At 49.1% G+C, this 11,994-nt stretch overlaps 1 protein-coding gene across 1 annotated transcript in view; it reads right to left on the bottom strand.

The window, feature by feature from the left end:
- Nucleotides 1-11,994, bottom strand: part of DSCAML1 (DS cell adhesion molecule like 1) — a 164,121-nt gene that overhangs the window by 21,029 nt on the left and 131,098 nt on the right. Inside the window, exons 12-16 of the mRNA XM_080983894.1 lie at nucleotides 7,249-7,448; nucleotides 6,839-6,935; nucleotides 5,799-5,927; nucleotides 4,155-4,322; nucleotides 2,765-2,835 (exon numbers count right to left, since the gene is read on the bottom strand). Of these exons, the coding sequence (XP_080840020.1) occupies nucleotides 2,765-2,835; nucleotides 4,155-4,322; nucleotides 5,799-5,927; nucleotides 6,839-6,935; nucleotides 7,249-7,448 (665 nt within the window). The remainder of the gene's footprint in view (nucleotides 1-2,764; nucleotides 2,836-4,154; nucleotides 4,323-5,798; nucleotides 5,928-6,838; nucleotides 6,936-7,248; nucleotides 7,449-11,994) is intronic.

Here is an 11,994-nt window from a genome sequence, read left to right as displayed (position 1 = left end):
TGCTGACCCCTGGCATAGAAATACTGTGGGGCAGTAGTGGGTGGGGTGGGAGGGCAGAGGGCAGAAGAGTGTTCCAGGACAACCTACAAGCCTGCAGGTTTTGGGTGGGTAGGAGCTTCTCTTTCCAGAACCCAGTCTGGACTTTAAAAGTTGGAAAATAACCCAGCCTCTGGTATGAAGCACCCACAATAAATGCATTCTGAAAATTTAGAATTGTTTTTCATTAGCAGTGGCTACATCCTGCAAATACGGTCCCATTGGTGACTGAGGCAGAAAAGCCCTAAGTTCCAGGCTGCCTTTGTGGGGCATTCAGCCCTCTGAAGTGGCCCCCTCTGAATAATGGGCAGAGTCTTTAGTTGAGCCACAACTCTCCAGCATCTGACTCTTTCTGAATCACTTGCTAGGGTTACCCTTAGTCAGCTTCGTATTTTAGAAAAACAACAACTTTTTATGCTTTAGATTCTCAGTGAGCTGCACTCACACAGTAATCATAAATAGTCTTAATAATACTAATGTTAAAGACACACAGGATGAAAACTGTCTTTGATTAGCTTGTAAAGAGGGTGCACTTCATAGGAAATTTCATTTATGTTATTTATTAAAATATTTATATACCTCTATATCATAAAACAAAGTGGTTTACAATAGTAAGGTAAAGGTACCCCTGACCGTAAGGTCCAGTCACGGACGACTCTGGGGTTGCAGGCGCATCTCTTTCTATAGGCCGAGGGAGCTGGCGTTTGTCCGCAGACAGCTTCTGGGTCATGTGGCCAGCATGACTAAGCTGCTTCTGGCGAACCAGAGCAGCACACAGAAACACCATTTACCTTCCTGCCAGAGTGGTACCTATTTATCTACTTGCACTTGACATGCTTTTGAACTGCTAGGTGGGCAGGAGCTGGGACTGAGCAACAGTAGCTCATCCCGTGCGCCGGTATTCGAACTGCCAACCTTCCAATCGGCAAGCCCTAGGCTCTGTGGTTTAGACCACAGCACCACCCGTGTCCCTTTTACAATAGTATCTAGATAAAATAAAAACACTTAAAAAATTAAAGTCAGGTATCATTGGCTAACTATCATGGAAAGTTGAAGGAATAGATGAGTTTTCAGAAGGTGTTTAAAAATTGAAACAGAATCCCTATTGGCAGAATATTTCACAAGACTGGGCTGATGAAGCTAAAGGCTCCATTTCGTCAGAAGTTGTTCCAAAACTGGATGATTTGGATTGGAGGTGGAAAAACCCCACACAAAATCCCAAACACAACCAAGTCTGCCAGCCTTAAAAATGCAGAAGACCAGGTCTAAATCGATCTTAACAATATTTCTTTGAAGCATTAACAAATCAATAGGGCTGATTGCAAATTTATGTTACAAAGCTGGAGTGATCCATCTTGTTGAAACAACCTTAAAGCAGAGTGACTTATGCTTCAAGTGAATCTTATTTTTCATTAATCTGTTTTTCATCACTGGAGAGGCGGAAGCAAGCAAGAGATGCTGGGACCCTAAATTTACCGACTGGCCGCTTCATTTTGATTCCTAACTCGCTAATCAATTTTATTTTTCATTATACAGCTTCTGGAAAATAAATCAGAGCCTAAATTTTATCGACCTTTGCCTGAGCATGTTGTAGGCAGGCAACTCAAAGCTTAACATTTCTGTCCTCGCCTTCTGCTCCATCCTTGCCCTGATTCCACGTGCAAAAAACCTCAAAAAAATCTGTGGAAGAATGAGAATCTGGCAAAGGTGAGATACCTGCCTGGTGGCTTACCTCCATAGTGAGGTTATCCAGGCCAAGCCTGCCATGAAGGCAGAGTGCAGGGCTATGGTCCAATGAGGTCCTGAGTTCAACTCTCCACTCAGCCATGAGCTCAGCGGGTCACCCCGCTTGGGGGGACTTTTGCCCAAGTCCTGGCCACAATGCAGACAGAAATGGGGCCGGAGGCTCTTTATGAAACCTTCACACACACCCCTAGCCTGGCTTCCTTCTCCTCAGCATAAGCCTAGCCAGCATAGGAAGATGGCACAGCAGAGCACCTCCCTTTCTGCTCTGCAACAGGCAATGGGAGTTCAAATAAATCCTACATATTTATTAGTTGCTTGTTACCAGGGTCTCCCTTACATTTAAAAACACAAACATAAATGCATTATATCATTAACATTTCATAGAAATCATGATCATTCTCATATGAGCACATACAATTCACACAAACACACGAACAACCCCACCACCACTATAGCAGCCAGACTTTGTCAGGGAGTGGCTATACCATGAGGAATGGTTGGATACTGAACAAGCAACAGGCTTGAGTGAGAGAGAGGAAGAAGAGGCAGAAAGCACACCAGGTACAGGACAGACAGCTGAGGAGGAGGTGGAGGCTGAAGTTGTAACAGATTGACAGGAGCCTGCCGGGCCTACTGTATTCTGCTCGCCTCTCCCCTTGACTCCAAGGTCTCGGAGACTTTCCCATGTAGCAGAAGAATGAACACAGAGGGTGCAGGGGGGCCCTCCCCAAAGGAGTTTAAGACTGCAGGGGAAACAGCCGGATGGGGAGGAGACTTAAGGCAAAGTGGGAGGCCCAGATCCCCAGCTCTGGCAACTTCTTTACCGGGGCCAGTCTCACTTTAGGTTTCTCTGTTTCCTTGAATAAAGAGTCAACTTTACTGCTCGTCTCTGAGTTTCCATGCTGACATGCAGCTGAACCAGCCCTGACATCCACATAGTAAACGATTCGTATAAGTAACTAGCATCTGAACATGCACATACCTTCCACGTGACCTGGATGCTCTGGGATGTCATGGGCTGCAAGGTGACATCCATGGGGGGACCATCTGGAGCTGTGAAAGTAGAGGTGGAGTCACAAAGATGCCTTGTTTTTAACAACAACATGGTTTTACTTATTTATGGTGCTTTGTATTGTTGGTACACAACTTAGAAATTTGGAAGAAGAAAAAACACTAAGCAGCTGAGAAGTACTTTTATTAAGGCACAATGAAGTTCGGTGAACTAGAATCTGCTTCATCCACAAAAGCCTCTGCCATAACAAGGCGCCACTAGAGCCTCTGTTAGTGTTTTTCTGCAGGCTCTACACTGTATGGCTGAGCAGCAGAATGTCCTCCTAAATATTATTTGCACAGGCAACAACTGCCACTGGACGTTTAGGCCCTGATGTGTTTGCCTCATGTCACATAATTTGCAAGCATGACCAATGCACACCAGAAAGTGGCGGGTGGTGTGTACACACCCAAAAAAACCAAAAAGTAGATTGGATTGAACATTGCTACATAGAACACTACTGCTGTAGTCTTGTGATGCAGGTAAGACTTCTCAGGGTGACATCGTGTCCCAGGATTCAGAAAAGCAATGGTGATAACTCTGTTCAAAAGGAGAACGCCTCCTTTCAGCATAGCCAGGACCATGGTCAGCGTTCACGGGGCCAGGAAATGTGCTCTCCAAATGCTGATCCTTCTACAGGCCAGGAAGAAGAGTTCTCTGGCTATAGAAGAAATCCTTCTGAGGTCCAGCTCTGAGGGTCTTCTGGCGGCTCCCACATTGTGAGAAGTGAGGTTACAGGGAACCAGGCAGAGGGCCTTCTCGGTAGTGGGGCCCGCCCCATGGAATGCCCTCCCATCAGATGTCAAGGAAATAAACAACTTTCTGACTTTTAGAAGACATCTGAAGTCAGCCCTGTTTAGGGAAGTTTTTAACGTTTGATGTTTTATTGTGTTTTTAATATTCTGTTGGGAGCAGGAACAGCTGGCAGGCGGGGAAAGAGGGAGATCCCCGGCCGCGTCCTGCCTTAAGTAGGGCAGGCCACGCCCCCAGAGCCAGCCGGTTGGCTGGCCAGGGGATGACACAGCCAGGAATCCCCCCAATCGCAGGGGGCTGGGCTCCAGCTGCCACACGTGTGGTGGAGCCGTGAAGCCCGCAACTCCACCTCCTTCAAAGGGCGGAAGTGGCTTTGTTGTTGTTGTTGTTAATCTTGGGTTCATCCTCCCTCTTTCCCACCTTTCCCCCATCACCAGGGTCACCGTATTAATTACCTGTTTGAGTTTACAGCAAGCTGTGCAGGATGGGTGGGGGGGGGGCTAGAGAGTGAGCTGCAAGCTGAAGACAGGCAGGTTGAGGCCTGCCAAAGAGGCATGAGGAAAAGTACCTGCTTCCTCAGTGCTAATGGTCAGCTCCTTGCTGGGTTCGCTGCGGCCAATCTTGTTGAAGGAGTACATGCGGATGCTGTAAACGGAAGCCGGGTGGAGGTCCACAATGTTGGCTTGGTTAATAGTTGGGGAAATGTTGCGAGTCGATTGCTTAAAATCCCAAGAATCTGGAAGGAAGAGGGAGCTAGTGAGGGATGTGCAGCCCACCATTCACACCCAGATGCATAGCAGAGTTGTATGTGCTGAGCTCCTTGCCTTCCCCTATGACCAGAACTGGAGGTTTGAGGTGATGCACTTGGGGGAGAGGGGGAGATTTGGCAGTGGCACCTGTTTCTCCTTGTGTTTGCGTACGAGGAGATCCAAAACTGTGATATGGTAATGGTCAAATGCCTTACAGGTTTGCTGCAAGGATTAGAACAAGGACGTTGTAGGGGTTTCTTTGAACATTTGAAAGTACTGTACACATTCTTTTTGTTCCTGATGTTATTAATTCTTCTGATTTGAGGGCAAAGGTGTGAAGTGGGGTGTCTGATCCACTCATAGCCATGTGATTTTAAACCCCGATTGTCCTAGATCCAACAAAGCTACTCATCCTTACTTTCAACACCCTCCGTGGCCTTGCCACCCACTCATTCTTCGCCCCCGATTTCTCCAGTTGCCCCAATGCACTCTTTGCCCCCCCCATGGCCCCCTGGGTTGGCAATGGCATTGGGGAGTGGGGGAGGTAGACGCTGGTTATTGTTGTGAAGGCGGGTGTGGTGCCAGAGCAGATTCTCACCACTGCTTATACAGGAACCAGCAGCTTTGGTAAAACAGAGATGCTGCTTTTAAGACACAGGAGCCTGTTTCTGATGGTCCCTGGGCAGCAAGGGCTTGGGTTGCAAGGCCAAGTCACTGCCTCAGCTGGAGGTATTCTTTGGAAAATAGAAGCATCTTTTCCCGACATGTCACAACAGTTTTGTCAGTACACTTTGCTGGGGATCGCAAGGGAGGAGAGTGCTGCTGTTGCGTTCAGGTCCTGCTAGGGGGCTTCCCATAAGAGGTAAGAACTGTATGAACAGGATGCTGGACCAAATGGCAACATTTGGTTTGATCCAGTTTATGTTCTATGGCAGACTTTCTCAACCTGTGGATGTTGTTGAACTACAACTCCCATCACCCCTAGCTAGCAAGGCCAGAGCTCAGGGATGATGGGAGTTGTAGTCCAACAACAACTGGGGACCCACAGGTTGAGAACCGCTGTTCTATGGGATGAGAGGGTGGTGGAACTTGCTATGCAGTTTTCCAACAACACTTTTTTATTGTCAACATTATTTAGTTGTCCTCATCTTACGCAGAATCCTACAACACCAATGCAAGGCAAGAAGACCCCAGTTCGAATTGAACTTTGGTCTCAAGGCAAGCCTCTCTCTCCGAACTTCACCCCTCCCTCCGCAGCACATTACCAAGCCGCTGCTGCTAATAACTGTAACATCAGCATTTCTTGCAAATATGACTGAGATGAGGTTTGTGAAGCATCCTGAAGCACACACAAGTCATGTGCTAGGCTCCTTCTACAAAGCAGAAACGAAGCTACTCATTCAGCACGGCCTCCCTTTGCACCCAAGCACACTCACGGCTCTGCAAGAAGCAGAGCAGCTTACCAGACTTGTTCTTGTACTCAATATCAAAGCCGGTGATGATACTGTTGCCGTCGAACCTCTGCGTCCAGCGCAAATTCATGCTCCGGGCCTTTACCTCCCGGATCTCCAACTCAGGAGGGTCTGGTGGCTCTGTGAGGGGGGAGCGTGGGGTCAGAAAGAGAAATACAACCCATTTGGTCACCCAATCCCAGAACAGTTCTGGCTGCTTGCTAGGCTTGCCTGTCCATCCGCCTCCTGAAAAGAAGCAGGGGCTGATCAAGCAATATTAGCCTCCATAGAATAGCACCACTTCCACCACGTTAATTAAGAGGTTCTCTCCACCCCTTGACTTGTAAACTACTCATTCACATCTTGCTTTGGGCTGGCTCTGGGTCTACGTAAAAGGCTGGGCATAAATACACACACACACACACACACACACACACACACAGAAGCTGTGCTCAAGTTCTTCTTTCCACAGGTCACAGAGGAAAAAGAATGTGAGCAGGAATTTAGAAATTGGTATTCCTTGATGTTTATCATTCTATTGAATAGGCAACAGTAGCGCTACAAAACTACTATCAGTAAAGGACTGCAATGGGTGGTTGCAATCTTGATGGCCTGCGCAAAGAAAAACGTGCCATTTTCTTATTGGTGCTCTTCTGAAAGTCTTTTTTTTTTTATGTACTCTCTCTCTCTCTCTCTCTCTCTCCGTCTCACGCGAACGCAGACATACAGAGAATAAATTCACACTTCCCAAAACAATAAATGTTTTGCAGAACAGTTCTCAAACCAAAAAAAATATTGTATATTAATGGACAGCATGCATAAACATGCATAATTAGTGAAAATAACGTACAAAAATGCAGTGTATTAGGGAAAATGACTTGCATCAAAATGCTGATGAATTTTCATGAGGACATTAAAAAAATGAATCATAAAGAGATGCAGAAAGTCAAGTCAGGACTGGAAACATGCAAAACTGAAGGCGACAGATTCATCCCTCCCTCCTCCCTCTCACACAAGTACCTACTAGAGTAGCTCCACTGGAAACACAATACCTTGAACAGTGAGCTGAATGAGACCTCTGTCTTCACCATACGAGTTGATTGCATGGCAGGAGAAGAAAACGGAGTCCCCGCGGTCAGCTGGTTTGAGCTGCGGACAAGACACCCTCTCTCAGAACGAGCCCCTGTCTGTCCAGGGCAGGCCTGAAAAGGCTGCAATCTCCTTCCCGTGCCCCAACTCATAAGTACACTTGTCCTCCCAGCAAAGCCCTTTTCCTTCCAACTGGCTCAGAAAGGATCTCTTCCACATTGGCCAGGCAATGGCAGCACCTTGCAGAGGACCGGGGTGGCGGGATGCTCCCAGCAGCCACTCCCAGTTTGCCATGGGAATCAGCCAGGATCACCAGGCCCTACAGGCAATGACAAGATACCCAACACGACCCATCCCACAACCCATTGCTCACTTTAAGTGTGGAGATGACCTCGTCACCATTGTCCTTGGTGGCGATGGCATATCGGACGTTGCGATCTGGGTCGATGACGGTGTCCCCTTTCTCCCAGCGGATGATGATGGGCCGCTCTCCGCGGGCCGTGCAGTTCAGCTCTTTGGCCTGCCCCTTGATGGCGATGGTGGTGTTGGGGTGAGAGGTGATCATGGCAGGGACTGTGAGAAGAGGAAGAAACAGAAGACCAGGGCACTGATGTGTGTTGTACAACTAAAGAGGGGCTTGAGGAAGGTGGAGCAAAGGGGTGTTCTGTCAAGGTGGGGGGAGCCAGGGGAGGAAGGCAAAATCTAGTTCCAACAAACCAGGAAAGAAGGATTGATCCCAGATTGGCCTGTGCTAACCAGCAAGACTAGCTTTGTCCAGAGCTGCTCTCCAGGGTTTAAGGCAGACCAGAAACCCATCGACTATACTCAGCTGCTCCACACCCACAACCCCTAACATCACCACCACACTCCTGGCATGCTCCAAGCTTTTTTAAAAAAGAAAAGGTTAAGTCCAGTCAAAGGTGGCTATGGGGTTGCGGCACTCATCTTTCTTTCAGGCCGAGGGAGCCAGTGTTTATCCACAGACAGCTTCCCAGGTTATGTGGGTAGCATGACTAAACCGCTTCTGGTGCAGCAGAACACCGTGACGGAAACCAGAGCACACGGAAACGCCATTTACCTTCCCACCACAGCGGGACCTATGTATCTACTTGCACTGGAGTGCTTTCGATCTGCTAGGTTGGCAGAAGCTGGGACAGAGCAATGGGAGCTCACCCCATCGCATGGATTCGAACCACCAACTTTCTGATTGGCAAGCCCAAGAGCAGGGGTCGGCAAAGTTTTTGTGGCTTGGCCAAGTTCACGGTCCTGCAGACGCCGCGGTGGGCCCCAGTGTGTGTGTGTGCGCACACACATGTGTAAACGCCATTTCCTGCAGCCAATGGGAAGCCGGCCAGCGTTGCAGAAGGCAGTCCCCGCTCTGATCCGTGCCGGGTTACCACGGCGCACAGGAGCCGACCGAGCGGGTGGCAGGGGTCCATGGACCGGGTAAATGACCCCCATGGGCTGCTTGTGGCCCATGGGCCTTAGGTTGCCGACCCCTGCCCAAGAGGCTCAGTGGCTTAGACCACAGCGCTACCCACATCCAAGCTTTACCCTCTGCTATGTCACCATTCTGGTTCCACAGGCTAGCCAAGGCAAGACTGGGGAGACACTCAGGCCCTAACATGGCCCAAGGTGTGTGTGTGGGGTGGAGTCCAGGGGCAAGAGCCCAGCAAACAAATGGGGAGGGGCAGGAGTCCAGCTGCGGACTCTTCCTCCACCCCCACTCACGGCACAAGCATTAACTGCATCCTATGTGTTGGAAGTGTAAGGAAAAGGAGGGGATATTTTACCATATGTGGTGGGATTGTAATGAAATTTTAAAAATTGGGAAATGATATACAATGAATTGAAGAAAATGTTCCATCTAACTTTTGTTAAGAAACCTGAATCATTTCTGTTAGGGATTGTTGGAAAAGACCTGCCAAGGAAGTTGAAAAATATATTCATGTATGCGACAACGGCGGCGAGAGTTTTAATAGCACAAGGATGGAAGAACGAGGAAACCCCGACTAAAGAACTATGGCAAGAGAAACTGATGGACTATGCAGAACTGGCAAAATTGACACATAAACTATGGGACAAGGATAACTGTGACTTTAAAGACGAATGGGAACCTTTTACAAAGTATTTAAAGAAGCAACAAAACGAACTGGACTCCTTGGCAGGCTTTGAATAAACATCCACAAACTTTTTATTGATAATAACCAGTCAGATAAATTAAGGATTTAATACAATTTTGTAACATGCAGAGAATAGCATCTATAGAGAAACCAGAGATTGGAACTGAGGGAAATAGGGGGAGAGGGGAGGGTGGGTTGTTTTAGGGGGGGGGATCAAGGATGATATGTTGTAAGCTAAAATGTTTTGTTTAAATTCCTAATAAAAATATTTAAAAAGAAAAAGCATTAACTGCATCCATTTGGCTGAGCACAGGGACCTGGGAGTCTCTGCAGATGCCTTTGGATATGCACAAGTAAACAACTAAGACTTCATTCTAATTCCCAGTTGGGGGGGGTGCTACACGTAGGGGGTTCCTGCTCCTTGGTCTCCATGATACAATATCACCAGCTTTGTCAAGGCGGCCAAGCGCCTCCCCAACAACCAGAGACTTTCAGTGCTGAACACTGCAGCCAGAAGTGGAGACGTTGCCTGGCATTATACAACTAGGGATCATAAAATAATGAAGCAGATAAATTTTATAATGCATAGTATTACACCCAGATATACAATAAAATGTGAAAGACAAATAACCAGGCGCAAGTTATAATGAAGAAAAAGCCGCAGCCAGAGACAGGCGAGTATGAATTATTGACTAAGGTTTTACACTCTCAAGGATGTGCCCTGGAATATTTTTCCATCAGAGATTTGCATAATTCACTCAGAGGAACCTGGCCAGAATACAGAGGGAGATTTTCACAGCAACAAGCCAGCCTGACTTTGCATTGCAGATGCTGGAGATTTAATGTGCAGGGCCATGATTTAAATAAAAGCCAAAGGAGGGACGCTTCCAAATCTGTTCCACCCCCTCCAACACCTGATAAGCAAGGAGGAGGATGACGAAGATGCTGGGGTGTTGGGGAGGGGAGGAAAGGAGCAGGAACCAAGCAGCCCCTAAAGAATCATAGAACCGAAGAGTTGGAAGGGAGCCTGAGGATCATTTAGTCCAATGCAGGAATAGGCAGCTGCCCCATACAGGGGTTGAACCTGCAACCTTGGCAATGCTAACTCTGGCATCTGCTAGGACCCTTCCTCTGTCATTCTGATCAAGCAGGGCTAGAGGACAGAGCAGGTCCCACCAGTGCCTGGGGTGCATACCCTCACTGGGGGTGGAGTGCGGAGGGCAAACAGAGACACTGCACCAGGCTAGCCCTGGCTACCAAAGCGCCACCAACCACAAGAATGACACCGCCCGGGGCTGATATTGCTTTAGTGGCGAGGACTAGCCTGGGGCAGCAGGCTCCACTCGCCCGTGCCCACCATGGAAACACCGCAAAGCCACTTAAAGGAGTGTTTCCAAGGCAGGGCACAGAGGGCGAACGGAGGCAGCCCTCGCCACCAAAGCAACACCACACAAAGCAGCGCAGGGCTGGCTCAGGGAGGGCGGTGAGAGCAGTGCACCCCCTAGGCCCAAATGCACCCTGAACAATCACCCTGGAAGCCCCCCCCCCCCAGGACAGAGAACTGGTAGGTGCAGCTTCTCTAACCGCCACCACATGCCAAGAGGAGAAGCCACCTTTGCTGCCGGCACTTTTTCTGCAGCTCTCCCTAGCCACAGTGCACATAGCCAACTTAGGCATGCCAGTTGGGATGAAACAGGAGGTGTAACAAGTTCCCATGTCCCATCGCCTGGCAGGGCTGGGACAGACTCCTGCCTGAAACTCTGTCAGTGTAGACTGTAGATAGGAAACCTTTTTGGCCAGTGGGCCAGTTCTTTCTCTCTTCCTACCCTGTGCGGTCCCCACCTGTCAAAGTTGACCATGGGGGTCTGCTCCACCAACATGTTCCCCGTAGGAGATGCACTGGTGAAGAAGCACCCAGCAGGACCGAATCCCCCCCCCCTCTTTTGCCCACCAGCTGACGTCACCCAGTTTGGGGCAAATGGCCTCCAGACCAAGAATGGCCACAGGCGGGGGGCTCCCCACCCCTGGTGCAGACATTTCTGAACTAGGTGGCACTATGGTCTGACTCAGCAGAAGGAAGCACCTTATTGCTCTTCTTCTTCTACATGGGTCACCACCACCTGTGCAGGAGCAAAAAGGAGAGGTGGTCCTCTCTAGCTTAGCTTCCCTCCCTCCAGAATCCTTTCCCTGCTGCCAAGGAGCTGCTCCTTGCAGCCGGCACATCAACAAGCACACCCGCTCTTGGAAAGGTTCTGCTGAGGAGCAGCGTTCCTGGCAGACCTCCTGGAGTAACGAGCCTTTAATGACCCTCCTGCTCCAGTTAATCAAGACGGAGCTCGGCTGGACGCCACACTCTGGCGGGCAACCCAATCGATGCCGGGGTTCCCAGGCGCACCCACCTGGATGCTGCCTGCCAGCTACAGAAACTTTCTGCCCAAGAGGAAAGGAGAGTTCAGAGAGAGGTGGCTGCAGCCCAGGAGCAGGGAGCGCCTCCGAAAGTGCAGCTTTTCATTTGCTTCATTTTAAAAGAGTTGCAATGGATTGCTGTAACGGCATGGTGTCAGATAGACAGCGCAGTGTAGTAGTTCAGAGTGCTAGATTAGGACTTGGGGGCGAATTTGTCCCCTAAGACAATCCTTCCTCAAAGGGATTGTGATGGTGAAATGGATAGATGGAGAACAATGTACTCCGCCTTGAGCTGCTCTGAAGAAAGGTGGGGTATAAACTGACAAATAAACCAAGTATTGCTGCTCTTGATATTTAATTTCCATGGGTGTTAGTACAGTGGTACCTCTGGATATGAACGGGATCCGTTCCGGAGTCCCATTCGCATCCTGAAGCGAACACAACCCGTGTCCGCGGGTCGTGATTTGCTGCTTCCGCGCATGCGCGTGACGTCATTTTGACCATCTGCGCATGCGTGAGCGGTGAATCCCGGAAGTAATGTGCTCTGTTACTTCTGGGTCGCCATGGAGCGCAACCCAAAAATGCTCACC

Source organism: Podarcis pityusensis (genome assembly GCF_964106645.2).
Source record: "Podarcis pityusensis genome assembly, chromosome: 15".
Classification (NCBI taxonomy): Eukaryota; Metazoa; Chordata; class Lepidosauria; order Squamata; family Lacertidae; genus Podarcis; species Podarcis pityusensis.
This window is presented reverse-complemented; position numbering and strand designations above follow the sequence as displayed.